This window comes from Choloepus didactylus, chromosome X (assembly GCF_015220235.1).
Source record: "Choloepus didactylus isolate mChoDid1 chromosome X, mChoDid1.pri, whole genome shotgun sequence".
NCBI classification, from domain to species: domain Eukaryota; kingdom Metazoa; phylum Chordata; class Mammalia; order Pilosa; family Megalonychidae; genus Choloepus; species Choloepus didactylus.
The window spans coordinates 167620470-167647429 of NC_051334.1; the positions used below are offsets into that span (position 1 = coordinate 167620470).

At 43.2% G+C, this 26960-nt stretch overlaps 1 protein-coding gene across 1 annotated transcript in view; it reads left to right on the top strand.

Annotated features, from left to right (window-relative positions):
* Positions 1-11999: 11999 nt before the first annotated feature.
* LOC119522962 (piwi-like protein 1) overlaps positions 12000-26960 on the top strand; it is a 42403-nt gene continuing 27442 nt past the window's right edge. Inside the window, 11 exon segments of the mRNA XM_037821701.1 lie at positions 12000-12077; positions 12428-12539; positions 14110-14235; positions 14730-14944; positions 15314-15435; positions 16492-16572; positions 17236-17433; positions 17859-17967; positions 25457-25583; positions 25676-25793; positions 26519-26633. Coding sequence (XP_037677629.1) covers positions 12000-12077; positions 12428-12539; positions 14110-14235; positions 14730-14944; positions 15314-15435; positions 16492-16572; positions 17236-17433; positions 17859-17967; positions 25457-25583; positions 25676-25793; positions 26519-26633 — 1401 coding nt within the window.

Below are 26960 nucleotides of genomic sequence, written 5' to 3' on the forward strand. Positions count from 1 at the left end.
TAAGAAAAGTTAGTGCCTCATCATCACTCTCTTTTTTCATGATAGTATTCTAATGCCTTCTCCTGTGCAAATATTACTATCATTTTTCTAATCTCCCCAATATTAGATTGAAGTTGAATAGATTTTAATTAACATAATAATTTTAGAAGAACTGACATTTAAATTCTGTCCTCTTCCCATCCAGGAACTTTATGTGTTGTTCCGTTTGTTCAGATCTTGTTTTATACCCTTCAATTGACAGCCCCAATTCCTTTAAAAACATCAATTTTATAATAAACAAAGGGCCATGGAAATGGACATTTCTGTAAGATGGAGCGCTGTGCTTCAGAGAATTTATTCTCAAAGTATTTCCCCCCTCAAAAAAAAAAGCTACACAAAGGGTGTAGTTTGTTTATAATGCTGAAATGTTAGAATCAGTATAAAGATCCAATCAAAAGGAGACAGTTTTTCAACTAATGATAAATCTACCTAAGAGCAAAAGTCATGAAAATGGCAATTTGAAAATCATATGATGTAATTATTACATGACAAAAGAAAAAGCAGGATATAAAATTGTATGCATAAGCTACAACTGAAAATACATAAAAATGTAGCAATCAAGGCTTTTTAGACTAGAATACACACAAATGATCAAAGCATTATTAGTTTCTTGAGATTATAGATGATCCTTTCCATTTATTTCCCAAACTTTCTATTATGTCATTATTTATTTTGACTATGTTAAAAGGCATAAAGTGTTACTAATCGAGATTAAATGGAAGATAATGGGTTTGAGTTTTGGAAAAAAAAGAACTTTGGAATGTTTTCTTTCAGAAACAAGTTGAGTAATTTTAAATACACATGGCAACAAAAATAAACTGCTAATGATGAGTTTACAAATAGAGATACAACTTAGATAAAAATACTGCACTCTTAGCAGCTTATATGCAATACATGTCATTTGTGAGAACAGTTTTTTTCTCTTAAGTAGGTTAAATTTGTCTCTGTGCTCTTGTTCACAGGATTGCTTTGCATCTGAAAGTACATCCTTGAAGTCCCAAGATAAACTTCAACCCAATTAAGATAGCATTATCCCATATTCTCAGTAACAAAATTTAACATAGTGAAGTTTTCCATGCGTCAACACTTATCAAATGAGTACAGTTTTATGTTCATTAAAATAAATAAAATCAGTCACCGTAACTTCTTTTACCCTTCTCGCTGGTCTACAGACCCCCATTCCTAGTTCAATGTTTACATTGCCATACGTTGGGAGCAGTTTCAGGCCTTTCCTGTATATTATTTCATTTAATGTTCAGGATGATCCTATGAGGTCGGAATTCTTGGTTCTAATGGAGCAGTAGGGAGACTGGAATGTCAGAGTTGTGACTTGCTCAGGGTCATGCTTGATAAAGCTGCTCTTTAAGATTTTATTCATTCAGCAGACATTTAGCAAGCCGCTATTTCGGTGACCACAACCGATCAGTACCTCTTCAAGCCGCCTCACGTAAAGGCAAGTCTTCATCACAGCAGTGTGTTGGCACTAAGTAGAAATTCCAAAGGTGTCCTGGGATCTATGCTGGATGCTTAGGCTTCCAAACGGCCCACTGGGGTCAGTCTAATACAGTCTAGTCCACAGCCAAGGCCGAGCATGAAGGATTCGGTAGCTTCTAGAACATTCTGATAATGTATGAAAAGATACGAGTGAGTTCATGTGTACGTGTTTCTGAAACCAGGGCCTGCAGCCACGAGATTTCCAAGGGTTAAGAACTGCTGAGCTCATATTCAAGCCAAGGCTGAAAGCCAAAGTCTGAGCTCTACTTGCCGTACTGTACATGTTGTCTCAAAGTTACACTTTTGCATGTGATTCTCTGCTATGCTTCTGATCTATCAACACAGGAAGAAAATGCTTACCAGGTGCAGTTTTCTGGATAAACTGGTGAAGCACCACATCACTCAGCTCAATATAATTTATTGTAATTTTATAGACAACAAAACTGCAGATATTTGATTGTTGCTGTCTGAATTTAAAGAATTGAAGTGAAGATGGATGGAATTTCAAAGGCATCAATATATAAATAGTAAAATAATAATATAGATTAGGTTGACACATCATGACCCAAATAACTTGTACCTCTGTTACTGGTCAGTTCGTGTGTTCAACAGTTTCTGAAAGAGAAATATATTTTAGACTAGTTAGAAATCCAGAGGAACTATGCTACTAAACATAGAGGGAAATGGAAATTTCCACCAACAGGTTCGTTTATCTTTATGTGATTTTACTATTGTCATTTGAAACACTATGAACCTTGTTTTGAATGACATTTTTCAAAGTGCTCTTTCATGCATATCCTATGCATATTACAGATGCTGAAATTTGTGACAATTTCTAATAATATATAAAATAATTTGGATATAAGTGAAGGCTCAGCTTTGTCCAGAGGAGAGACCAACGGCCAGTGAATAACTGTAAGGGGGCCTGGAAGGGAGGAAAAGCCACTGAGAGAAGGATCCCCTGGGGGGCTTGTTCAAGTGCAGATCCCTGGGCCACCCCCAAGAGGCTATCCTATGGGCCTGGGTGGGGCCTGGGAAGGTGCATTTCTAACAAACCTTAGAAGAGGGGCGGAGGCTGCTCACCCGGGGCCCACCTGCGGTCGCGTTTACTGCGTCGGGGGGCGGCCGGTTGCTGAACCCTCAGCTCTCGGCGTTGCTCAGAGGGTACCGGCGGCGGGGGCTCTTTCCCGGAGGCGAGGGCGAGGCGGGGGACTTGGCCAGGTCCCCGGCGGTGGCGTGCAAGGTGTGGAGGGCGGCGAGAGGAAACCGGCGGGACGCTTTTTTCAGGAGGGTAAAACCAAGAGCGTTTATTAGGGGTGAGCACAGGTTATATAGGCTGGCATAGAGGGCGGGGGTTGTTACAAGCCAATGCTGAGGGGATAAAGGCTAGGATTGGTTCTGAGAGGGTGCGGAGGTTAGGATTGGTTCTAAGAGGGCGCGGAGGTTGTTTGAAAAGGGGCGGGAGTTGCTCTGGCAACGGTGTCTGGCAACAGTGTATGCGCACTGGTGGTGGCGGGAGTTGCTCTGGCAACGGGGGGTGTGCGGGCAAGATAAGGGGGTGGGGAAAAGGCGGTTCCCTCCGGCAAGCCTCCCCTAACGGTGGTATTTTGGGTGAGGAAATGGGGCCTGCCTCCGGCCTCACTTTCCCAGGCCTGGGGGGCTGTGGAGGGCGCTGTCGCCCGTGCCCACCACCCTCCCCAGGGGCGGATCCGGTCCCCTGGCCCAGGCCCGCCAAGTTGAAGCACGTAATCAGTATCCCGCACCCACCCTTCAAGAAGAGTTGGTCGACTTCAACTTGCTCCTTTGCTCGCTGGAGAGAAGGAGCTCAGAGGGCTGCAGGAGTGTGCCCAAGGCCCATCCTTAAGACCCCGGGGAGCCCAGGTTTCTGCAGACCCAGAGGCTCTTCTTCCATCCCTGCCCTGCAAAACCTGTTCAGAACTTGATGATGATTTGATACATAGGAAGCAGATGAATTCTAGCCTCACCAATGACAAGTAAAAGAATCTGCTTCCTCTTTCCCTTTCAGTGAATATTACCAGACAAGCAACTAGACTTGCTGTTTGGGGGTACATATGTGTGTTACCAGTCTGCTCCCCTAGTTAGATCAGGTGTCTGGGGAGTAGGTAGAAAGTTTGACAATCCATTAAATGAATTCAGCAAAGCAGTTGTGACAAGATAAATATGATGGGAAGAGGGATCTTTCTTTTGAAAAGTTACATATAAGGAATTCATAGTACTTGCCTTAGTATTTTTCAACGCCTTCGTCTATCACTTTTCAAGCAAGATCCGCGTTGTGGGGTTAAAGGGGTTTTGAGATCTTTGAAGGCCAGGAGCTAGGTGAGGGGCTCTAGCTGTGTAGCTTTCTGTTTACCAAACTCAAGGAGCTGCCTGGCTGCAGAATATACCCTGCCTGGGGCAGCCGGGCTCATGGCCACTGCCCCACCTTCTTTTCCAGCCAGCGGGTCCCACCGTGCCTGCACAAACTCCCATGACCCTAGTGTCGCGGCACCAGAACAGACCTGGGAGTGCTGTCTCTAGGCTTTCCTTCCTCCTGTTTTCTTCCGCTGGATGCTCCTGAGCACAGTCCTCGCCAGCCGTGACCATGGCTGAAAATGAGTACACAGGTGGATGATGTTCCAATGCCAAAGCTTTTTCTTTTATTTATTTCACGTGTTCCCTTAGCTATTTTTTTTTAATTAGGAAAATTTCACAGAAAATCCAAGTTACCCTTTTCTCTTTAAAAACGTTGGACCCATCCATCGTTGGATAAATGGAAAAACAAATAGTGGTCTGTCCATACAATGGAATATCATTCAGCCACGATAAGGAATGGATTACTGATATCGATGTCTTACCGGATGGACCTCAAACACATGTTAAGTGAAAGAAACCAGACTCAAAGGCCACATATTTTATGATTCTGTTAAAAGGAAACATCCAGAATGGGTAAAAATCCATAGGGACAGAAAGCAGATTGCTGGTTGCTAGGGACTGGGGGGAGGGGATGGGGCGTGAGCCCTAAAAGGTACAGAGTCTCCTGCTGGGGTGAAGAAAATATCTTGGAACTAGAGGTGATGGTTGCACAACATTGTGAATATACTAAATGCCACTCAATCACTATAAAATGGTGAATTTTATGTTTTGTGCATTTCACCTCAATTAAAAATAAGCTAGAGCCAGCAAATTTGGGGCCCCCTTTCCTGGCGGGGGGGGGGGGGGCTGGCTAGGACCGCAGGCACCTGCAGTACCCAGGCTTGCACCCGTTTGTCACAGGTCCTGCTCTCCCTCTTCTTTCGGTGACCTCCCAGTCACGAAATCCAAGGCCAGCAGCCCAGGCCGCAGCATCAACCAGGGGACAGACAGCGTATTTTATTCGTGTGTGTCATCACTGAACCAATAGGGTGCCTGGAGCAGGCTGGCCACTCAGGTTTTATTATATTACTCCGCTTCTAGGACCTGGCCCGACCCTTCGCTGCCACTGGCTGTCACTGACCCACATGTCCCCATCCCTCCTGCGGCACCAAATTACTTGCAGTTCCCTCAATACCCTAAATCACAGTGCCCCACTGGGACTTTCCCTGCAGCTCCCTGCAAATCTCACTCATCCTTCAACCCTTCAGCATCATCCCAATCCGACCCTCCCCCAAGCACTCTGATAACTCATGACACTTTCTCACTCCAAGAGACCAATTCACCTTTTCTAGAAGCGAGCTCCCAGAAGGAGAATCTATAGCTATTCATTTTTGAATTTCTGGAGTCTGACATGTAGTTGTCACAGGTTACACCAAGAGGGTCCTGGTGATGCTGTCAATATAGAAACTTAAAAAAAAAAAAAAAAAAAAAAAAAAAACCTCAGTGTTTCCTCAATTTTTCTCTGCATCTTTTTAAATTTTAGGTGAGCTTTGTGAGATGTGATGTTTGCACCATCAGAAGGGGTTTTGCTTATCTTCTGTATCACAACTTCTTAGGTCTAGAGACAGTAATACTTTATGCATGTACACACACCCAGGGACTCGCCACTCCATGAAAATCTGCCCATGTTTCACACGGGTACTGTATCTTTAGCAGTTACAAGTTTAGGCACATGAACATAGGAAAAAGTATTACTTCTACCCTCTAATGTCCATCCCTGATATTTTTCTTCCCTTTGCATGGAGGCAGTAAAGTTTATTTCTTGTTTTATTGCTCCATCTACTGGTGACATCTTAGAACATCTTTCTCACCGATATCCATCCTGGAAGCCAATGATCATGTCGTATTCCAAATTTATGGCTTTTATTTTTTAAAAACCAAAAACCTTTATGATGCTTTTTTTTTTCCCCAAACGACTCCTCCCTTTGAGCATAGCCTTTCCTCATAAATCCTATAAGTATGAATCATGTCAGAAACACAGATCTTGCCCTAAATTTCTCAAACACCTTTGAGCAGAAGAATCACTCAGGCACTTTTTAGATGTAAATTCCTTGCTCGCACCCCATACCTACTGAATGAGAATTCTCTGGAAATCTGTATTTTTCAGAAGTGCCTGCAATTGATTCTTACCATGGAACTGAGATTATACCAAAGTCTAGTCTGCTCTTTTCATCCCACAGTTGAGAGCTTGGGACTTGGCAAGGTCGTCTGGGGAGACTCTGGCCCTCTCCATCCCTCCTACAAAGAACGCACTCGAGTATGAAAAGAAACGTATGCTTGCTGTACAAACACAGTTTTAAAACAAGACTCTAGAGGCAACCATATTGCACTATGCCCCACACTCTCTCTGTTCTGGTTTGCTAATGCTGCCAGAATGCAAAACACCAGAAATGGATTGGCTTTTATAAAAGGGGGTTTATTTGGTTACACAGTTACAGTCTTAAGGCCATAAAGTGTCCAAGGTAACACATCAACAATGGGGTAACTTCACTGGAGGATGGCCAATGGTGTCCAGAAAACCTCTGTTAGCTGGGAAGGCACGTGGCTGGCGTCTGCTCTGTAGTTCTGGTTTCAAAATGGCTTTCTCCCAGGACGTTCCTCTTTAGGCTTCAGCTCCTCGGAAATATCACTCTTAGTTGCTCTTAGGGCATTTGTCCTCTCTTAGCTTCTCCAGATCAACAGTCTGTTTTCAAAGGCCATCTCCGAAATATCTCTGTAACCTGCAGTTCCTATCTCATCTTCTGTGCATTCTTCAAAGTGTCCCTCTTGGCTGTAGCAAGCTCGCTCCTTCTGTCTGAGCTTATATAGTGCTCTAGTGAACTAATCAAGGCCCACGCTGAATGGGTGGGGCCACACCTCCAAGGAAACATCCAATCAAAAGTCTTCAACCCAATCAACACCAATAGTTTCCTAACCACACAAGACTGCATCAAAGATAATGGCATTTTGTGGGACATAATACATTCAAACCAGCACACCCTCTTACATAGAAACTATTGAACCACCACTGCAGTGAAGTAGGAATGTAATAATCAGCATCAGCGCCCTTTCCCAGCTTGACAAGTGACTGTTATTTTACAGTATCACCAGTTGCTTTCTTTGGGTTGGTTTTTTGCCTCAGTGAGGGAATAAGGCCCTGTTGAGGACATCTAACCCAGGGCCAGCTGCAGCACTGCTTCACCATGACCTGCAGCTTGTGGAAATGCAGGTTATTGGGTCCTACCACAGACATGTGGAGTCAGAATCTCTGGGGCCTGGCCAACTATCTGTGTTTTGACCAGCCCTTCAGGGGATTCAGATGCAAGTCAAGTTGGAGATGCAGGTAAAGTTGCCCATGAGCATGCAATCATCCATTAACTGATTGGATAAATGTTTAGGTATACAGCCAGCTGGATCATCCTTTATTTTATTAAAGTGCAAAATGCAAAGCTCGCTTGTACACCTGATGAGTGAATGTGGCAGCCCGTGGCCTGAGCAAAACAGGCCTGCAGATCTTGGCGCACAGCAGTCTGTGTGACCTAGGCAGCTAATGTTTAACCTGTTGTCTTTGTAAGCCGGTAAAGAGAAAAAGGGTAAATTGACCTTAAAATGTAACTTTAATATGTGAAACGGGAAGGAGACAGGAGTTGCGAGGCTCCTGGTCTCACAAAAGGGCAACCACGTTAATCTAGTCTACCTGCTTCCTGGCCCCCAGTGTTAACACTTTTGTAGTTATTTACAAAGCCCCATCCTGTAATTCTTCCCTTCCTGCATCAGCCCCCAGGTCTCAGTGACCTGTTCCTGCATTTATGCTCCCCCACCCTAATTCTAAGGGCCAGCCAAGGACCAAGTCAGCTAGTCCCAGAGGGTCGCTCAAAGCCCATCTTGTCACCCTTTCTGAGTTCGCTGGGGTGCTATCACCTGCAGACCTTGGAAGCAACAAAGCGAACCCTAAAGCTGGCGCCAATGGCTCAGAGCCCTCCGCCCACAGAGAGCGGGGGCGGGGCTCGCCTGGGCCCGCCCCCTTCCCCGTTCATGGGGAAAACCGCCTTCCTCGCGGCAGCCAATCAGGACCCAGCGCGCGCTCGCCGCCTAGCCGTTGAGCCCGGTCTTCACGTGGGTGCTGAGAGTAGCCTAGTACTGGAAGCGGTGTCCATCCGCCCATAAAAAGAGGGCCACGCCCACTTGCGCTCGGCGCTCGCGACCCCTCGTCCCTGCGTGATAGAGCCCCAGGCTGAAGGCGAAGGGGCCGACGGCAGCGCGGCTCTGCGGGGCCGAGGATCTCTCAGGGACCATCGCGGGGTCGTGTGCGGGGCGCGAAGTTCCGGCGCGGAGGGATCCCGGAGGCCCAATAACCCTTGGTGCGGCCGTTACTGTTACCGCCACGAGGGCGAGGTGCGGGGGTGCGGGGTCTGTGGGGCTGTAGGAGCCGCGAGGTGAGCGCTGCGGGGAGGAGGTCTGAGAAGTGCGGGGCAGCGGGGGCTCGGGGCTGAGAGGCTGCGGGCTGAGGGGGCGAGGCCTGGGAACTGCGGGCTGCAGAGGGCGAGGCGTGGGCAGCGCGGGGGCGCGCGCTGTGGGTTCTGGGAAGCAGACCTGGCCCCAGAGCCAGTCCCGCGAGGCCCGTCGAGTTTGCGGCTTCTTTCGCCCTTGGACTATGGAGCAGAGTTTGTGGCCCAGGGCCCGTCTCAGTCACGGGGGGAATGGAGTGAATGAGAGAAAAACTGTTGTGTTTTATGGGCCCGGGGGTGAGCAAGACAACAGGGCGCGCAGGCGGGGTAATGCGTGCCAAGGCGGGCGGAGGGGGTTCGCCTTGAGGTGTCCCGGGGGGCGGGGAGCAGGCCCGGAGGAAACGGGGGGCCCGTGGAAGAGGTCACTTTGTATCTCCGCGCTCCTTTCCGGCTCTGCTGTTATCTCAATAGTGTGCAGCCAGTTTTCAGTTTATTTTGAGATTTTGTTGCAAAATACTTTGAAGGTCGTTTTGGCACGAATATAAAACATTATTTCTCCCAAGTGTGATTATGGGAGGCACAAACGTATTTTCTTATGTAGGGATGACTACATCATGGGTTGCCCAAACTGGGACACTTCTGAAACTGAACAGGGACACTGGGGGTCACTGCCTGAGCGAAGCTGAAAACTGGAACTGTGCAGTCATCACACCTGAAGTGTATTTGATGAGATGACGGGGCATTCTCACACTGCAGTGTGCATCAGGGTCACCTGCAGAGCTGGTTAAATCTCACATTGCTGACCTCCCCCCACACCTTCCCACTCGGCGCTGGCAACGGGATGCCCATCATTTGCATTTCTAACAAGTTCCAGGTGTTGCTCATGCAGCCAGAGCCTGCATTTTGAGAACTATTGCACTATGTAGAAAATATTCCGTATTGGAGATGGCAGTTAACTTCTGACTAAAGTTTTAAAAAAATTTCATTTCACACTGTTGTTGCTGGGGAGGGGGGGCATGTTTTGGGCTGCATGCTGGAGACTAAACAAGGATTTAACCTCTTAGTCTGGAGGAGCTCTGAAGTGTGCACAGAAGCGAGCCAGGGAAACCAGTTCCCATGCAGTGTGGTAGCTGCCGGAACACAGGTGGGAACGCAGCTCTGTAGAATACGATGGGAGAGATGGCATTTGAGCTGCTCCTTAAAGGATAAACTGGGTTCTTCTAGTTTAGGAAGGAGGGAAGGCACTTTAGGGAAAGGGTATGCCATGATTTAATACAAATCATGAAACTTCTTGCAGCTGGTGAATGAAAGTAAGTAGTGTTTGCTAGAGTTTGGAGCAGGGGTTTCTGGATTTGATTCTATGCACTGTCACTGAGAGACTCGAGCACATATGCCAAATGCCTAGTATGAAACTTAAGTATACTTGTGTAGCTATTATCACAATATATATGCTGTAAAATGAACAAAATAGTTCAAAGTGAGACTAAAAATTGTGTTATTCTGGCACCTCAGTGGTTTATCTTGTGTACTGTTTTGGAATTTCTGATTTAGAGATAGATTGTAGAGGATCTTATATGTTGAGTTAATATGTTTGCTTTTAGCCCTATAAAACGAATAGTCAGTGAGGTCTTTAAAATTGGAGAATGTCATTAGATTTGTCTAAGATCACTACAGAGCAAAGAATTTTAGAAGGTGTTAAAATTCAGAAACAACCTGATTCAGAGTGCTCTGAAACTGAAATGTCATATCCTGCCTCAACTAAAACCTTCAGTAGGTCTTTACACTTCAGAGTGGGTTGTTCCTTCTTGCCTGGAAGACTCGCTACCACCTCCGTTCCCATTTCTAATCCTTCTGTCCCTCAGCTTGAGTGTCAGCTGCCTTTGAGGCAGGCTTCTTCAGTATGTCTGGTTTTGCTAAGGCCATTTTGCTTGTTTTCTTCGCTGCACATTTTATAATGTGTAATTATGATTTTATCTGCCTTATCCGTAAGGGCTGGTATTTGCTGCGTGGGATGGACATGTCAGGTGCTTTTGATGGGGTGTTCTTGTTGGATCCTCACAAATGCCCTGTGTGATTGGCTGTTATACTCCATTTTACAAACGACCTGAGTTAGGGACAAGGAGGTCACAGCCACTTAAGTAAAACGTGAAGGAGCTGGTTTCTGTGCATTAGCTCTGAGACTCAACCCTCGATAACCTCATGATGCAGGGTTCTTCTCCATTGTTGGTGAAGGTTAGGGGGTAACCTTTTATATGCCGATGCCTAGCACAGAGCCTGGCTTGCTGTAGGCACTTAAAAACATAACGTCTTTGAAGAGGTGGAGGGAATCGATGGATCAGGTGTAGGGTAATAAAGAAGTAGTTTAAAGAGAAATGACTTGGTCGTTTGCTTTTGAGACAAAGTGGATGGTGATGCCACTGATAAAGAATGGGATTATGGGAGACAAATGATGGGGCAGGAAAATATTAGCATGGGTCTGTTAGGTTTAAGCTGCCTGCAGAACTGTGCAGAGATGGGGAAGAGACAGTCAGCAGGGCCTGGGGTCATCCTAGAGTATACACTCCATGGAAAGAAAGGACCAGTCACTAGCACCGTGATGGTCTGTTTACTATACATCATTGAACTGGAAAATGAAATCATGCATTAAAAACAATTTCCCAGCCTTATTTTTTTTTTTGTTTTTTTTTAATCATTTTATTGAGATATATTCACATACTACGCAGTCATACAAAACAAATCGTACTTTCGATTGTTTACAGTACCATTACATAGTTGTACATTCATCACCTAAATCAATCCCTGACACCTTCATTAGCACACACACAAAAATAACAAGAATAATAATTAGAGTGAAAAAGAGCAATTGAAGTAAAAAAGAACACTGGGTACCTTTGTCTGTTTGTTTCCTTCCCCTATTTTTCTACTCATCCATCCATAAACTAGACAAAGTGGAGTGTGGTCCTTATGGCTTTCCCAATCCCATTGTCACCCCTCATAAGCTACATTTTTATACATCTGTCTTCGAGATTCATGGGTTCTGGGTTGTAGTTTGATAGTTTCAGGTATCCACCACCAGCTACCCCAATTCTTTGGAACCTAAAAAGGGTTGTCTAAAGTGTGCGTAAGAGTGCCCACCAGAGTGACCTCTCGGCTCCTTTTGGAATCTCTCTGCCACTGAAGCTTATTTCATTTCCTTTCACATCCCCCTTTTGGTCAAGAAGATGTTCTCCGTCCCACGATGCCGGGTCTACATTCCTCCCCGGGAGTCATATTCCACGTTGCCAGGGAGATTCACTCCCCTGGGTGTCTGATCCCACGTAGCGGGGAGGGCAGTGATTTCACCTTTCAAGTTGGCTTAGCCAGAGAGAGTTCCCAGCCTTATTTTTACCATTTGAGCACCACTGCATTGCTCGGTGCTCAGGCCACAGTGAGCTTTTATGTGTTGAACGTTTTTCGGAACTTGGCCCAAGGAACTATCTGCAGGTACAGAAAAGTTAGGAAAATACGGATTTGCTTGGGAGTTTGTTTTGGATTCTTAACTAGTTTTGAGGTTAACTGTGGGGAAATGGTCAAATGCAGTTGTGTGCACTGAGCCCGGTCTTCACCTTTGTTCCCTCCAGAGAGAAGATGACAGGGCGTGCCAGAGCACGGATGAGAGGAAGAGCTCGCGGTCAGGAGCCGGCGCAGCACGTGGGTGCCGCCACAGTGAGTGCCTCCCCGAGAGGAACCACGGAAAGAGCTTCAAAAAACAACCTGCTGAACCCTTACCAGTTTAGGCCCTCGAAAAGAAATTAAAACTGTGTCTTATGAAGGAGATAGGAACTGAGCAAGGAAGATAATGTTCTATTTTCTGAGTAGATAAGAAGCTTTTCAAAGTTCCTAGCTAGAATTAGTGATTCTTCTCTTGAAGAAATTTTTTAGTAAAAATATTTCATTACTAATTAAGATCGGTATTGTCGAATGCCTGAGATGTATTTAAGACTGGTTATTTCCCTGATATGTGACCTTTTGACCTCGTAAAAAGAATGCTCTTCTTTATTTGCAAATAATTACAGAGTCAGCAACCTGGTTATGTTCCGCCCAGAACTCAGCAGCCGCCAGCAGAAGGGGAGTTTGTTGGCCGAGGACGGCAGAGAGGAACGCCAGGAGCAATGGCCAAATCACAAGGTGAAGGGCAGGCACAAAGGCTTCGTGTGTGTGAGAGAGACCTGGGATACAATGAGGACACAGACCCTGGATATGGGGTCTCCAACAGCCCTTTAAGGGACAGTGGGCACCCTCCAACTGTGCCAGCCCACTACAAGGAGTGCTGGCGGACTCTTTTTCCCCCTGGAAATGAAAAGAGCACATCATAGCCAGGGGTCATGTCAGCTCTGTACAGAGTGATTACACTTCAAATTAGACGTGATTAGACATAATTGGTGGGGTAGGTACTTAGATATCTTTAGGATGTGCTTGGCATCTTTACTGGCTTCATCAGAAACGGGTTGGCTTTAGTGTTTGTAACTTTGCGTTATAAAGCACACTTCAACATGTGTTGGTGAGCCCTGTTTCTTGGAAATGAAAACTGAGACCAAAGTCATGGCAACTGGTAGAGTCAGAGCACCACTTAGGATTCCAAAACTGCTTTTTCACTGCTTGTTGCAGAAGTGGATCATTTGGGTGCTTGATGTCAGATTGTGAGGATTAAAGAGTATCTGGGGTGACAAATGCAAGGTCTTATCTTGTCACCTTTCACTGTGCTTATGAGGATTCTACCCGAAGAGTGCTTGCCACAGTAAATGTCAGTTATCCTTTATTTTAGAAATTTATTGTGACAAGTTTAACAGATTTATTGTTAATGAGACATTGTTTAGGACCTTGATTTTTCATTCTCTAAAGGGTGTGGATACATTGAAGGGTTTTAAATAGAACAGCGGGGAGGTCTGATTTGTGTTTTGAATAAATGAGTCTGGCAGCTGCTTGGAAGGTGGAATTTGTGTAAGGTTTCCAATCTTACCCATTCTGAAATCTGTCACTTTTACAGACTGACAGTTAATCAAGCTTCAGCTAAATGTAATAATAGCAGTCTTATATATAGAAAGGGAAACAGACTTCATTTTTTATATTCAGAAAATTGCAATTTGATTTTTACATCCAGAGCTGAATATCCTTTTTAAAAGATGAATTCAAAATTTTCAAGAAAGTTCAAATCAATGCTTTCTGACCTGTTGTGCAGGTTGGATTCAGTATGTATAACCTGTTAGAGCAGTTATTCAACCAAGACAATGCTTTACACCAGGTCTCTGGGATAAAAAGTTTACCGAGGAAGGCAAATATGAACAGTCACAATTTAGAGTCAAGAAACAGATATTCCTGAGTTCTTGAATTTTAGTCCAGTTGTCTGGATCTTTTCAAGAAGGAGTATTTGGAGCTAAGTGTAAAGAGATGACTTCTACTTTTGTAAAGAGTTTCTGAGTTGTGTGCAAATAACTGATGGGACATAAGTGTTCAATAGGGTGCATGTGTCTTGTAAAGGAGCAGCTGAGTTGGCCTGGGGCAGCGACAGGAGGGCTTTCTGGAGGAACCTCGAGGACAGAAACTGTTCTTCCCTTGTGGGATGCCAGCTGCTTGAACCTCAGTAGCCTCTGGACTTTCTGTAGTAACATCTCTGTGGAGGTCAGTGTTGTCATTCTTTCTTTCATGTTTCAGGCTGCTTAGGCATGTGATTTTTTTTTTCCCTTTTCTCTATTTAAAGAACTCCAGATATCTGCTGGATTTCAGGAGTTATCCTTGGCTGAGAGAGGAGGTCGTCATAGAGATTTTCATGATCTTGGTGTAAATACAAGACAGAACCTAGGTCATGTTAAAGAATCAAAAACAGGTAGGTTAATTATGGAGCATGCACTTTCATGGGATTATTTTCCAAGTACGCAGGGCAGTAAAAGGAGGTCCTTTATTTCATATGATTATTGGTATGGTGTGTTTGAGCAAGGATCATGCATGACTTTTTCATTTTCTTTCTCTTTTGAAATAGGTTTCAGATGCCTTTAGCTGCCCTGAAATGTTGTTTTATTAAATAGTACATAGATCACTGAGTTTTCTTTAGAGCTCTTTATGCCATAAATAGATTGGTTTGGTTTGGTTGTAAATTACTTGGTCCACAGAGGACTTATTTCTAAATGTACGCTTCTTTAGGCATTCTCTTTGGGGACTTTGGAGAGTGTCCCCAAAGTCAGGTGTCTAAGGACTTGTGTCATCTGCTGTTCTTACTAGCCTTCTGTTCACAAAACTGGCTGCATTGTTATGGGAGGGAAAGTTCCATAGCAACGGAATGAAGCTGATATTTTGTTCACTGAATCTGACTGACCTTGACAGGTTCTTCAGGTATTATAGTGAGGTTGAGCACCAACCATTTGCAACTGACATCCCGTCCCCAGTGGGCCTTGTATCAGTATCACATTGACTATAACCCACTGATGGAAGCCAGAAGACTCCGTTCGGCTCTTCTTTTTCAACACAAAGATTTAATTGGAAGGTGTCATGCTTTTGATGGAACGATTTTATTTTTACCTAAAAGAATCCAGCACAAGGTTGTTTCTCATATCTGTATGAGGGCAGGGAGGGGGAGGATTTAACTTCAGGGCAGAACTGCTGCAATATGGGGTAGTTACAGGGAATGTTAGACACAGGAACCTCCTATCTGATATGACTTGTAAGAAACCCAGAGATTTCACTTCTGGCATTACTGGTTCATTCTCAAACCTACCTGAGTAACTTAATGAGTACAGAGGAATTAGGATACTACAAACACTCCTTTATCACAGCCATTCTTTTTTTCAAATTCCATTTAAAATTTGCCTGTACCTTTCAGTGTTGCCTTATTAAACAGGCATTGTGTGATTGGGCTTAGTTTTCTTTTAGCAATTAAAAGTTTGGTTTTCTACCCTCTCCTTCCTCAGGTTACTGAAGTGTTTAGTCAGACCCGAAATGGAGAGCATGTGAGGATAACAATCACTTTAACAAATGAACTTCCACCCACATCACCAACTTGTTTGCAGTTTTATAATATTATATTCAGGAGGTATGTTCATATTTTTCTCAACATTAAAAAAAAACTTCAAACATGCAGAAAATCTGAAAGAATTGTACAGTAAATGCCTCTCTGTCACCTAGGTTTTACAGTGGTTTAAGGTTATAGGGATAATCTGAATTGTAATTATTTTAAGGTATGGTTTATTTGCTTTAAACATTAATGTGTCTTTAACTTCCCTGTTTGTGTTGACATTAGATCTTTTAAATACTGCGTGAGTTTGTGTTAAGAACCACCACCTTGGGAGCTTATTGCTAACTGTATATTCCTTCTCCCCATTTTTCTTCCCCACAATGAGGTACCTGCTCAGGAACAGGGGCAGGGTTCAGGCTGTGTGATTTATTTGCTCCAGCACGGGAGACATACTGTATACTCTGTAATTGACTTTCAATGTGGATGCCGTATTTTCCAAACCCAAAATTAGAGCACGTGTGATGCAGAAAGTTTTCTTTGGGTGAGAAGCAATCTGGGATGAGGCTGAAATTGATATTTTGATGACTCTCATGAGATTAATGGGACACAATACTTGGATCTGTAACTTAACTTTATATCTGATGTGAGGACAAACATTTTGCTAAATATTTGTCTTGAATTAATATAATTGGTAGATTTATTTTTCTCTGAACAAGGGGTTGGCAAACTCTTTCTGTAAAATGCTGGACAGTAAATGCTTTGGGCTTCACCAGCCACACGGTCTTGGTCACAACCACTCAACTCTGCTGTTAGAGTAGAAAAGCAGCCAGAGACAGGATATGAACGATGATGGCTGTGTTCCAATACAGCTTTCTTGATGGAAACTGAAATTTGAAATGCATATAATTTACATGTCATGAAGTAATATTCTTTTATTTTTTTTCCAACTGTTTAAAAATGTAAAAACTATTCTTAGCTCATGGGCCATACAGAAACAGTAGGCAATCTGGGTTTGGCCTGGCTGCAGGCCACGGCTGGTTGACTTCTGCTCTAAATATGCCATTCTGCTCAGAGTGTTAGAGATACTGACCAGTACTTGCTCCTGTTTAACTGTTCTGACTTCTTGACTTCTAGGCTTCTGAAGATCATGAATTTGCAACAAATTGGACGGAATTATTATAACCCAAGTGACCAAATTGATATTCCAAATCACAGGTTTGTATGAAGTGGAACGTTTCATATTTTCATATTCCTTAGGCTTAATCACAAACTTTGAAAATAGTGCTCTAACTTAAAGTGATATTTACTAATGTGGCTGTTAAATGGTATCCACCACACTAGGTGAAATTTAACTTTGGTTGAATGATAATGCTTTCCAGAAGATTTGGGTTAAAAAAATCCCGATACTCATCTGTTACTGGGGAAGCCTCAATAGTTGTCCAGCGCTGTTTAGTTTGCTCTTAGATGATAAAATTCATCAGAAGGTCATGATGATGATTTCAAAACTCCCTGTGGGAGTTTGAGTTATCAGGACTGCAGCCCAACTGGTGTAGACTTATTATAGTAATTGTGGTGCTTTCAGTTACATTGGCACCTGTTCCACATCTTACGCCAGTGTGGACAGAGGCTTAATAAAGCTAGTCAGTATATTCATTTAAAATAGAACTTATAAAATAGCAGGTGAATTAATTTATGAGGGTCTTAAAAAGACAGGTCTTTTATCTGGAACTACATAAAACCCAGAGATAAGTAAATTGACTCTATCAAAAACTTGAATTTTAGATCCGGTTAATAAAGGTGAAAAACACAGCTTGGTACAATCAGAATATGTTTAGATGGTCATAAAGGTTGCTTCATGACTCACGTTTTATCTGACAGGTTGGTGATTTGGCCCAGCTTCACTACTTCTATTCTTCAGTATGAAAACAACATCATGCTTTGCACTGATGTCAGTCATAAAGTCCTTCGAAGTGAAACTGTTTTGGATTTCCTGTTCAACTTATATCATCAAACTGAAGAACATGAATTTCAAGAACAAGTTTCTAAAGAACTAATAGGTTTAATACTTCTTACCAAGTAAGACTGCTTTTTAAAATGAAAAAAATAGTCGTTCTGCAAATCTGAAGATACTGTGTATTCTAGTTCCATAATGTTGATAGGAAGTTGAGTTATAAAAAGTGGAGTGGTGGGAATGGTGTGAAAATGGGGAAGGGATGTTTTCACAAGAACTGAGATTTTGAGGGAACATACTCATCTGGAAAGGACAAATATGCTTTTTATCCTCTTTAGCTTTTATTTTATGCTCTTAAGATAATTTGGTCATTCATTTCCCCATCCATCCCATATAGTCTTTAAGGAATTCTTTCTCTTCCTCTTTCCATAATACTGTATTTTACCAGGTGATTTGAAACTGTTTTTAGAGTGTATATACTGTCTGGTTTCTCTTGTAATGTTACTCTCACAAATCAGTCATGTGTCAGTGACTCTGGATCATTCTGCAGGTATAACAAAACATACAGAGTCGATGACATTGACTGGGACCAGAATCCCAAGAGTACCTTTAAGAAAGTGGATGGCTCTGAAGTCAGCTTCTTAGAATACTACAGGAAGGTATGACGTTAAGACTGATTTTCTTTTTAATATAAAGTATTTAGATCCTAGTAGAATTCTGAAATATCTTCAGTAGACTTTTATGACACTGTTCCACTTTTGGAACAAGTTGCTTTGAAAGTTGTATGGAAATGTGTTTATTAGGGTAAGCACAGCATAAACAACTTGAACCCATTATGGGATTATTAAAGCACTGCTTTTATTTGAAACGGTTCGCATACTGAGAATAGTTCTATCCTGATTTGTTTTTGGTTTTTTTTTGCCTTAATCTACTTTTTTTTTTCTTTTTTTCTTTTTTTTTCATTTGTATTGAGATTGTTCAGATACCATACAATTATCCAAAGATCTGAAGTGTACAATCACTTGCCCCTGGGTACCCTCATACAGCTGTGCATCCATCACACTTAATTTTTGTTCAATTTTTAGAAACTTTTCATTACTCCAGACAAGAAATAAAGTGAAAGATGAAAAAAGAAAAAAAGAAAAGGAAACTCTAATCCTCCCCTATCCCTAACCAACCCCCCTCAATTGTTGACTCCTAGTATTGATATAGTACATTTGTTACTGTTTATGAAAAAATGTTGAAATACTACTAACTGTAGTATATAGTTTGTAATAGGTATATAGTTCTTCCCTATATGCCCCTCTATTATTAACTTCTAATTGTATTGTCATACATTTGTTCTGGTTCATGGAAGCGATTTCTAGTATTTGTACAGTTGATCATGGACATTGCCCACTGTATTAGTTAGAGTTCTCCTTGGAAACAGAATCAATGAGAGATGTCTCTGATTATCAAATTGTAAAAGTGACTCATGCAACTGCGGGAGCACACGAGTCCAAATTCTGCAGAGCCGTCAACAAGCTGTCAACTCCAAGGAAGACGTCCGACGAACTCCTCGGGAAATGAACCGACAACTTTGACGAACTCCTCAGGAAACAAACCAGCAACTTCGACGAGCTCCCCAGGAAATGCTTCACTGAGCAGCCGAAGAAGTGAAGGTTCTCTAACCTTCCGGCTTATAAGCCTCCAACTGATCACCCAGACCAAATCCAGCCAATTGCATTCTCTCACTGTGGAAGCACGCCCCTTGATGAGTCATCAGTCAGCCGCAGTCAATTGACTGATGATCCAACAAACCAGCCCGTTGGTTTACTAACCAGCCTCAAATATCCTCACAGCAATCGTCAGGCCAGTGCCCGCTTGACCAGACAGCTAGGCCACCTAGCCAAGTTGACACATGAACCCAACCATCACACCCACCATAGGATTCAGTTTTATACATTCTCATCTTCTGACCTCCAACTTTCCTTCTGGTGACATATATGACTCTGAGCTTCCCCTTTCCACCTCATTCACACACCATTCGGCGCTGTTAGTTATTCTCACATCTTGCTACCAACACCCCTGTTCATTTCCAAACATTTAAGTTCATCCTGGTTGAACATTCTGCTCATGCTAAGCAACCACTCCCCATTCTTAAACCTCGTCCTATATCTTGGTACCTTATATTTCATGTCTATGAGTTTACATTTTATAATTAATTCCTATCAGTGAGACCCTGCCATAATTGTCCTTATGTGTCTGGCTTATTTCACTCAGTATATTGCCCTCGAGGTTTTGTCATCAACCCATTTTTTTTTTTAATATGGTTTTGTTCACTCATCATACATTCCATCCCAAGTAAATAATTGGTTCTCTGCATGGTCATACATTTATGTGTTCACCACCTTCACCACTATCTATATAAGGGCATCTACATTTCTTCCACAAGGCAGGAGGGAGAGTCAAAGAAGGTACAGAGGCAAAAGAAAGAGGAAAAAAAAAATGACAGCTAGGAAGCAGCAAAAGGAAAAATAACCTTAAATCAAAGTAGAATAAAGAATCAGACAATACCACCAATGTCAAGTGTCTAACATGCCTCCCCTATCCCCCCCTCTTATCTGCATTTACCTTGGTATATCACCTTTGTTACATTAAAGGAAGCATGATACAATGATTCTATTAGTTACAGTCTCTAGTTTATGCTGATTGCATCCCTCCCCCAATGCCTCCCCATTTTTAATACCTTGCAAGGTTGACATTTGCTTGTTCTCCCTCGTAAAACAACATATTTGTACATTTTATCACAATTGTTGAATACTCTAGATTTCACCAAGTTACACAGTCCCAGTCTTTATCTTTCCTCCTTTCTTCTGGTGTCTCACATGCTCCCGACCTTCCTCTCTCATCCATATTCATAGTTATCTTTGTTCAGTGTACTTACATTGTTGTGCTACCATCTCCCAAAATTGTGTTCCAAACCACACACTCCTGTCTTCTATCACCCTGTAGTGCTCCCTTTAGTATTTCCTGTAGGGCAGGTGTCTTATTCAAAGTCTCTCATTGTCTGTTTGTCAGAAAATATTTTGAGCTCTCCCTCATATTTGAAGGACAGCTTTGCTGGATATAGGATTCTTGGTTGGCGGTTTTTCTCTTTCAGTATCTTAAATATATTACACCACTTCCTTCTTGCCTCCATGGTTTCTGCTGAGAGATCCGCACATAGTCTTATGAAGCTTCCTTTGTATGTAATGCATTGCTTTTCTCTTGCTGCTTTCAGGATTCTCTCTTTGTCTTTGACATTTGATAATCTGATTATTAAGTGTCTTGGCGTAGGCCTATTCATATCTCTTCTGTTTGGAGTACGCTGTGCTTGGATCTGTAATTTTATGTCTTTCATAAGAGATGGGAAATTTTCATTAATTATTTCCTCTATCATTGCTTCTGCCCCCTTTCCCTTCTCTTCTCCTTCTGGGACACCAATGATACGTACATTATTGTACTTTGTTTCATCCTTGAGTTCCTGGAGACATTGCTCATATTTTTTCATTCTTTTCTCCATCTGCGCCTTTGCGTGTAGGCTTTCAGGTGTTTTGTTCTCCAGTTCCTGAGTGTTTTCTTCTGCCTCTTGAGATCTGCTGTTGTATGTTTCCATTGTGTCTTTCATCTCTTGTGTTGTGCCTTTCATTTCCATTGATTCTACTAGTTGTTTTTTTGAACTTTTGATTTCTGCCGTATACATGCCCAGTGTTTCCTTTACAGCCTCTATCTCTTTTGCAGTATCTTCTCTAAACTTTTTGATTTGATTTAGCATTAGTTTAAATTCCTGTATCTCAGTTGAAGTGTATGTTTGTTCCTTTGACTGGGCCATAACTTTGTTTTCCTTAGTGTAGGTTGTAATTTTCTGTTGTCTAGGCATGGTTTCCTTGGTTATCCAAATCAGGTTTTCCCAGACCAGAACAGGCTCAGGTCCCAGAGGGAAGAAATATTCAGTATCTGGTTTCCCTGAGGGTGTGTCTTAGAAAATTGCTCCACCTTTTGATGCTTCAGGTCACTGTGCTTTTCTGCCCAGCAGGTGATGCCTGTTAGCCTATAATTGACTGGTGTGAGGAGGTATGGCCGTGTTCCCCCAGGCTCTGGGGTCTGGTTCTGAATGGAAAGGGCCCCACCCCTTTCCTCCTAGAGAAGACAGACCCCCCAGGTGGAGGTCATTAGCATTTCAATGGTCTCTCTCTCTGCTTGTGCTGTCTCCACCCTTCCCTGAGTCACAGCCCTGGAAACTGAATATGACTGGGGCTTTCTCCACTGAGCCAAAAAAGAAACAGATAGTCCCCTTCAGACCCAGTCCAAGGCGACCCTCCGGCTCTCCCAGGTCAGTCGTCACCCAAAGCCTCTGTCTGTTTTTTGGGGATGAGTACCTGTAGTGAGCAGTTCACACTCGCTACTTAAAACCCCAGTTGGAGCTCAGCTGAGCTATATTTGCTTGCTGGGAGAGAGCTTCTCTCTGGCACCATGAGGCTTTGCAGCTCGGGCTATGGGGGAGGGGGTGTCACAACTTGGGTCCGCAGGTTTTACTTACAGATTTTATGCTGTGTTCTCAGGCATTCCTCCCAATTCAGGTTGGTGTATGATGAGTGGATGGTCTCGTTTGTCCCCCCGCAGTTATTCTGGATTATTTACTAGTTGTTTCTGGTTTTTTTTGTAGTTGTTCCAGGGGGACTACTTAGCTTCCACTCCTCTCTATGCCGCCTGGCCTGATTCTATCCTGATTTGGTTTTGTGCAATAGAATGAAAGATGACACTGGAGTCTAAGCATGCAGAGGACAAGTAGGTAGGATAAGAAATGTAAACAGTAGGAGTTGGCAGCTGACCATCCAGTCCCTCTTCCTGTGCTTAGCTGTTTAACAACCTAGAAGGGGTCTTCAATCTCCTGGATATGGGCTGACACTTACGTTGTGAGTTACATATTTATGAAATTCACATAGGCTTGTTTGAATCACATAGACTAGATCAGTTTATTGGGTGATCTTCCAACGCTAGTTTTATAAAGGTAGTTCTAGCTTTTGGCACACTAATCACCAAATGGAAAGGCCATCAGAGGCAAATAGAGCAACTACTACTAACTAGAATAGAATAAAATGTTTCTATAGGAATGCATGCTAACACTACTTTAATATTCAGAGATAAGTGAATCTGGCCCCTCAAGCCTCAGAAGGGCACATTCCATTTGACATGCATGCCCTGTTAAAAGTGCAGGAAAATTATTTCTAGAAAAGTGTTAATTAAACTTGTAAGGTTTGTTCTTGAAGTCCTACAATTTATCTCATTTTTCCTACTTTTTGTAAGATAATTCCTGTTTCCAAAAAGTTGGAAAATGCATATTTACTATATATTTGTATCTCATGTCAAAAGTATCCATGTGACTCGTGACCTTGGAAATATCTTTTTGCTGGTTATTTCCTTTACCTGCTCTACTATGAAAGAAAATTAACAGATGCCATTGGGGAGGCAAGATCTCTGAGAAGTCGCCTTAAGGACTCACTCTGGGTAAAAGGAAATCAAGCCAAGCTTGGTGTCCTGACTGCTGTTTTTAACCTTTAACTCCTTCAGTTTTGCAGCCCTGCCTAACCTAGAGAGTCTTCTGAGTGTCATAGGTGATCATGAAAACTGGGTTTTTGCATTTCTTTGTGGCTTATTTCAATGATCACTGCCAGGAATGGAGGAGTTGGTTTATGTAAACAGCAACTCTGAAGGTGATGTTGGCTGAAAGTTTGATTTAAACCTGAAGCAAGTCATCTGAATTTCCCCCTTCTCTGATTAATATTGACTCCTACCTGCAGCCTGGTCCTCTTGTAAGTGGCTTATTACATGTGGATGTTCTTGAAGGTTCTGCCCCCTGGGCGACCTTGTCTGTGCCTGTGCTTCAGGTCCAGCATGGCAGAGGCATCCAGATTTCTAGCTTAGCCCAGACATCTCTCAGCTGAACTGCCTCCTTGTTCCAATATCTGAATGTCTCAGAGATGCCTGGCCTGGGGCCAGTTGTGAACGTGGTATACCCCCAACCTGGGCCCCTCTGTTCTCTGCTCCTGGGCAGAAGGACTGTAGGTGCCAGAGGAGCAGGGGCTTGGCTGTTTGTGCAGCCCCAGTGCCTCACATTTAGGGCACGCTCAGATATTTGTCATATTAAGAATGGATGAATAATGAGTAATTCAGACATCCATGCCTCTCTCCCTTTGCTTTTGATAACCAATTATCTTATTGTTGTCTGAAATACCTTCATCATTTTTCTCCTAAGTGACTCTCATCTTCGCCTGGGTCAGTCTCTGTCTCTTTTGTAATTCATTTTGCTGGTTTCTTATATTCATTTCTGCTACTTGTCCATTTTCACACTTATACAAATTTGATGTTACTCTTCTACCGTAGACAATTAAGGGCTTCCCATTGTTCTTGTCAAGGACATTGGTCTTTAGCCAGTGAAACCCTGAATGGGGTAGCCCCTGCCTCCTTTATTCTTACCCCTCATCATAGGGCTTTAGCCACGTTGCCCCCCTGTCTGCAGCACTGCATACTCAGCTCGCACTCTGGGCTGCACATTTCAACTCACATGACTTTGTCTGAAGACTTCTCTTACCATCAGGGATAATAGGCTTTAGGAGTTAGAATTAATCAAAGGAAGTAGGCTTGAGAAATGTGAAAGAATCCAGGCATTCTTAGGGCTTGCTAGTAGAAAATGCAGTTTTAGTAATAAGTGATGGCTTGGGATTAAAGTTATTATCTAGACAACAGTTGGAGGACAGGAGAGAGAAGGGCCTTTAGACAGGTAGAGCATGGGCTATGGGCTCCAGAGAGGCAAGGTTTAGCAGTAATGCTAGACAGAACCAAGGGTATGGGCCTTTTGGAGGTAGGGGAAATGTGAACAGACTTGACGGGCTTTTCCTTTAGGTCCTGAGGCATCCCAGCGTTCTCGAGTCAGGAGCTCCACCATCAAGGTCTTGTGGTGGAAAAGGGTGAGGAGGGCCACTTCTGAGATGAATCCATGCGCCTTCCTTGTGTGTGAGCCCAGGTTAACCAGAGTGTGTAAGGAGGGTGACTGCTGATGCTATTTTCCTTATTAGGGTTCACATTGTTATAAACTAAGTCACGTAGACACATGAAGCAGAGATCAGATAGGTGCATTCTACTTGAAATTTTGTTTGAAATAAGTATTTTTTTCTGGGTGGCTGGTAAAAGAGTTCAGTGTTGGAAAAAGTCAAGGATAGGCTATGATCATGGTGTCTTAATTCACGAGGACAGGTGGGCAGGACCCGGCAGATGCCTGTCAGTCTGTTGATGAGTGAATGAGACCAAAGAAATGGTCTTTTATTTTTTATGTTCAGTGGAGATGGGTGGTGATCCAGGAGGGAAGGGAGAGAAGCTCTTGAAAACCCAGGGCCAGAAGCTGGACTGCAGTGGTTCATGAGAGGGTGGACGTGGGTCTAGAATGGCGGATGAGCTGGAGGCCTCACCCCATCCCTGCATTGGGTTGTGAATGTCAGCCCGTTGTCTCTGGACAAGCTGTGAAACTCACATCAGGCGTGACGGCGTGCAGCAGGTCTCAGGGTAGGTGTTACTACGCCCTAATTGAGAGCTGGCTTCTTGACAGTGTCAGAAGTCAGTGAACCTTTTCCTAATTAAAACTGTTGTGTGTTGGGGAAACCCTTCCTCTCCTCTGTTTATACTCGTAGTGAGGCTGCTCTCGGAAGTAAGTTCTCACTGCAGTATGTGCAGTTTTGGAGGGATGATGCCATGATGAAGACTCAGAGTCGCCCAGACTCCTGTTTTGAAATCAAGAGATGAAAAGTGAAACAAGCAGGACTGTAACTGAATGTCAAGACTCAGCGAGAGCCTTACCACCGTTGACTGGCTGAGGTTTTAGGGGAAAAACAGTAGAGCATATGAACCAGAACTTGTTGAGGGGGATGAAAATGCATTTTAAAGACTTTACTTGGAAGCTGATACCTGCCTTGATCTTGGCATCCGTTCTTATTTTTTGTAAAAAGACAAAACATCCCCACAAAACTACTCTTTATTTACGTATGTATGTATGTATATATGTATATATTTATTGCTGTTGATCTTACTAAAGGCATTTGCTATGAACGATAATACCTTTCTTTTCTTGAATAGCAATATAACCAAGAAATCACAGACTTGAAGCAGCCGGTTCTGATCAGTCAGCCTAAGAGGAGGCGAGGTCCCGGTGGTACCCTCCAAGGGCCCGCGATGCTGATCCCTGAGCTCTTCTACCTGACAGGTACCCTGGAGGTTTGTTGGCTCGGAGCACCTAGCAGGTGTTTAAGCTCACTTGTTTCTTTAACCATATATCTTTGTGTGTTTTACTTCAAGGACTAACTGATAAGATGTGTAATGATTTTAATGTGATGAAAGACTTAGCTGTCCACACTAGACTAACTCCGGAGCAGAGGCAGCGGGAGGTAGGAAGACTCATCGAATACATTCACAAGTAAGTCGTCGGCATCCCCCGGGGCATGGCTTTAGGGCTTGGTTTGGTGTTTTAAGGGGCTTGGGGCTTCTTGACAGTGTCAGGAGTCAGTGAAACTTTTCCTAATTAAAACTTGTGTGTCGGGGAAACCCTTCTCTCCTCTGTTTATACTCGTAGTGAGGCTGCTCTCGGAAGTAAGTTCTCACTGCGATATGTGCAGTTTTGGAGGGATGATGCCGTGATGAAGACTCAGAGTCACTCAGACCCCTGTTTCGAAATCAAGAGATGAAAAATGAAACAAGCAGGACTGTAACTGAATGTCAAGACTCAGTCCTTTTATATTTGCAGTAAAATTTGGGTGGGTTTGGTCTTCAGGTTTCTTGGTGAGGCTACCATGTGTCAGGGAATAATGATCAGCTTTGTATCTCTGGCCTTTCTACTTCTATGAGAAAAAGATGATGGATGGAACAGAAAAGGGGTGTTTGGGGACAAATCTATTTTCTATCTTTGTTATTTCAAAGAGTTTGTTTCTAGTAAATTGGAGGATGTCATAAAGGGAAGCTTAGATGTGATAAAAGAGTAGTAGATTGCTCTTGAGTGCTTCCCAGCAATTCCAGTAGGATCTAAATCCTGAGAGAAACATCAAAATTTATTATAAGGTGCAGTGGATATCTGTTTGCATATGCCTATTAGTTCTTGCTTTATTTTCTTAAGTTTAATGGTATGTAAATATGTTAAATTCACAGAGATGATAACGTTCAGAGGGAGCTCCGAGACTGGGGTTTGAGCTTTGATTCCAACTTACTGTCCTTCTCAGGAAGAATTTTGCAAGCAGAAAAGATTCACCAAGGTGGAAAAACAGTAAGGCAGTTTTTAATCTTAAGCCAGATTTGGGTCAGATTCACAATAAAGCAAGTTGGAATAACCTAGTTACCTGCCGGTATAGTTGTTTTCTCACTGTCCTCTTCTCCCTACCACCTCTACCCACAGTAAATGGAAGTCCCCCTGGCATTTCCAAAATGGGTAAACTCCAGGAAGAGCTAGGCAGAATCACTGGAGAATGTGTAGCCTGTATCCTGGCCCCCCGATAATCTGGAAGACTTAGCTAAACAGTGGCTTAATTATTTTCAATGACCCGAGTTACTTACAGTGAGGGACAGAAGACTTCTGTCTGAATGGGCTGTCATC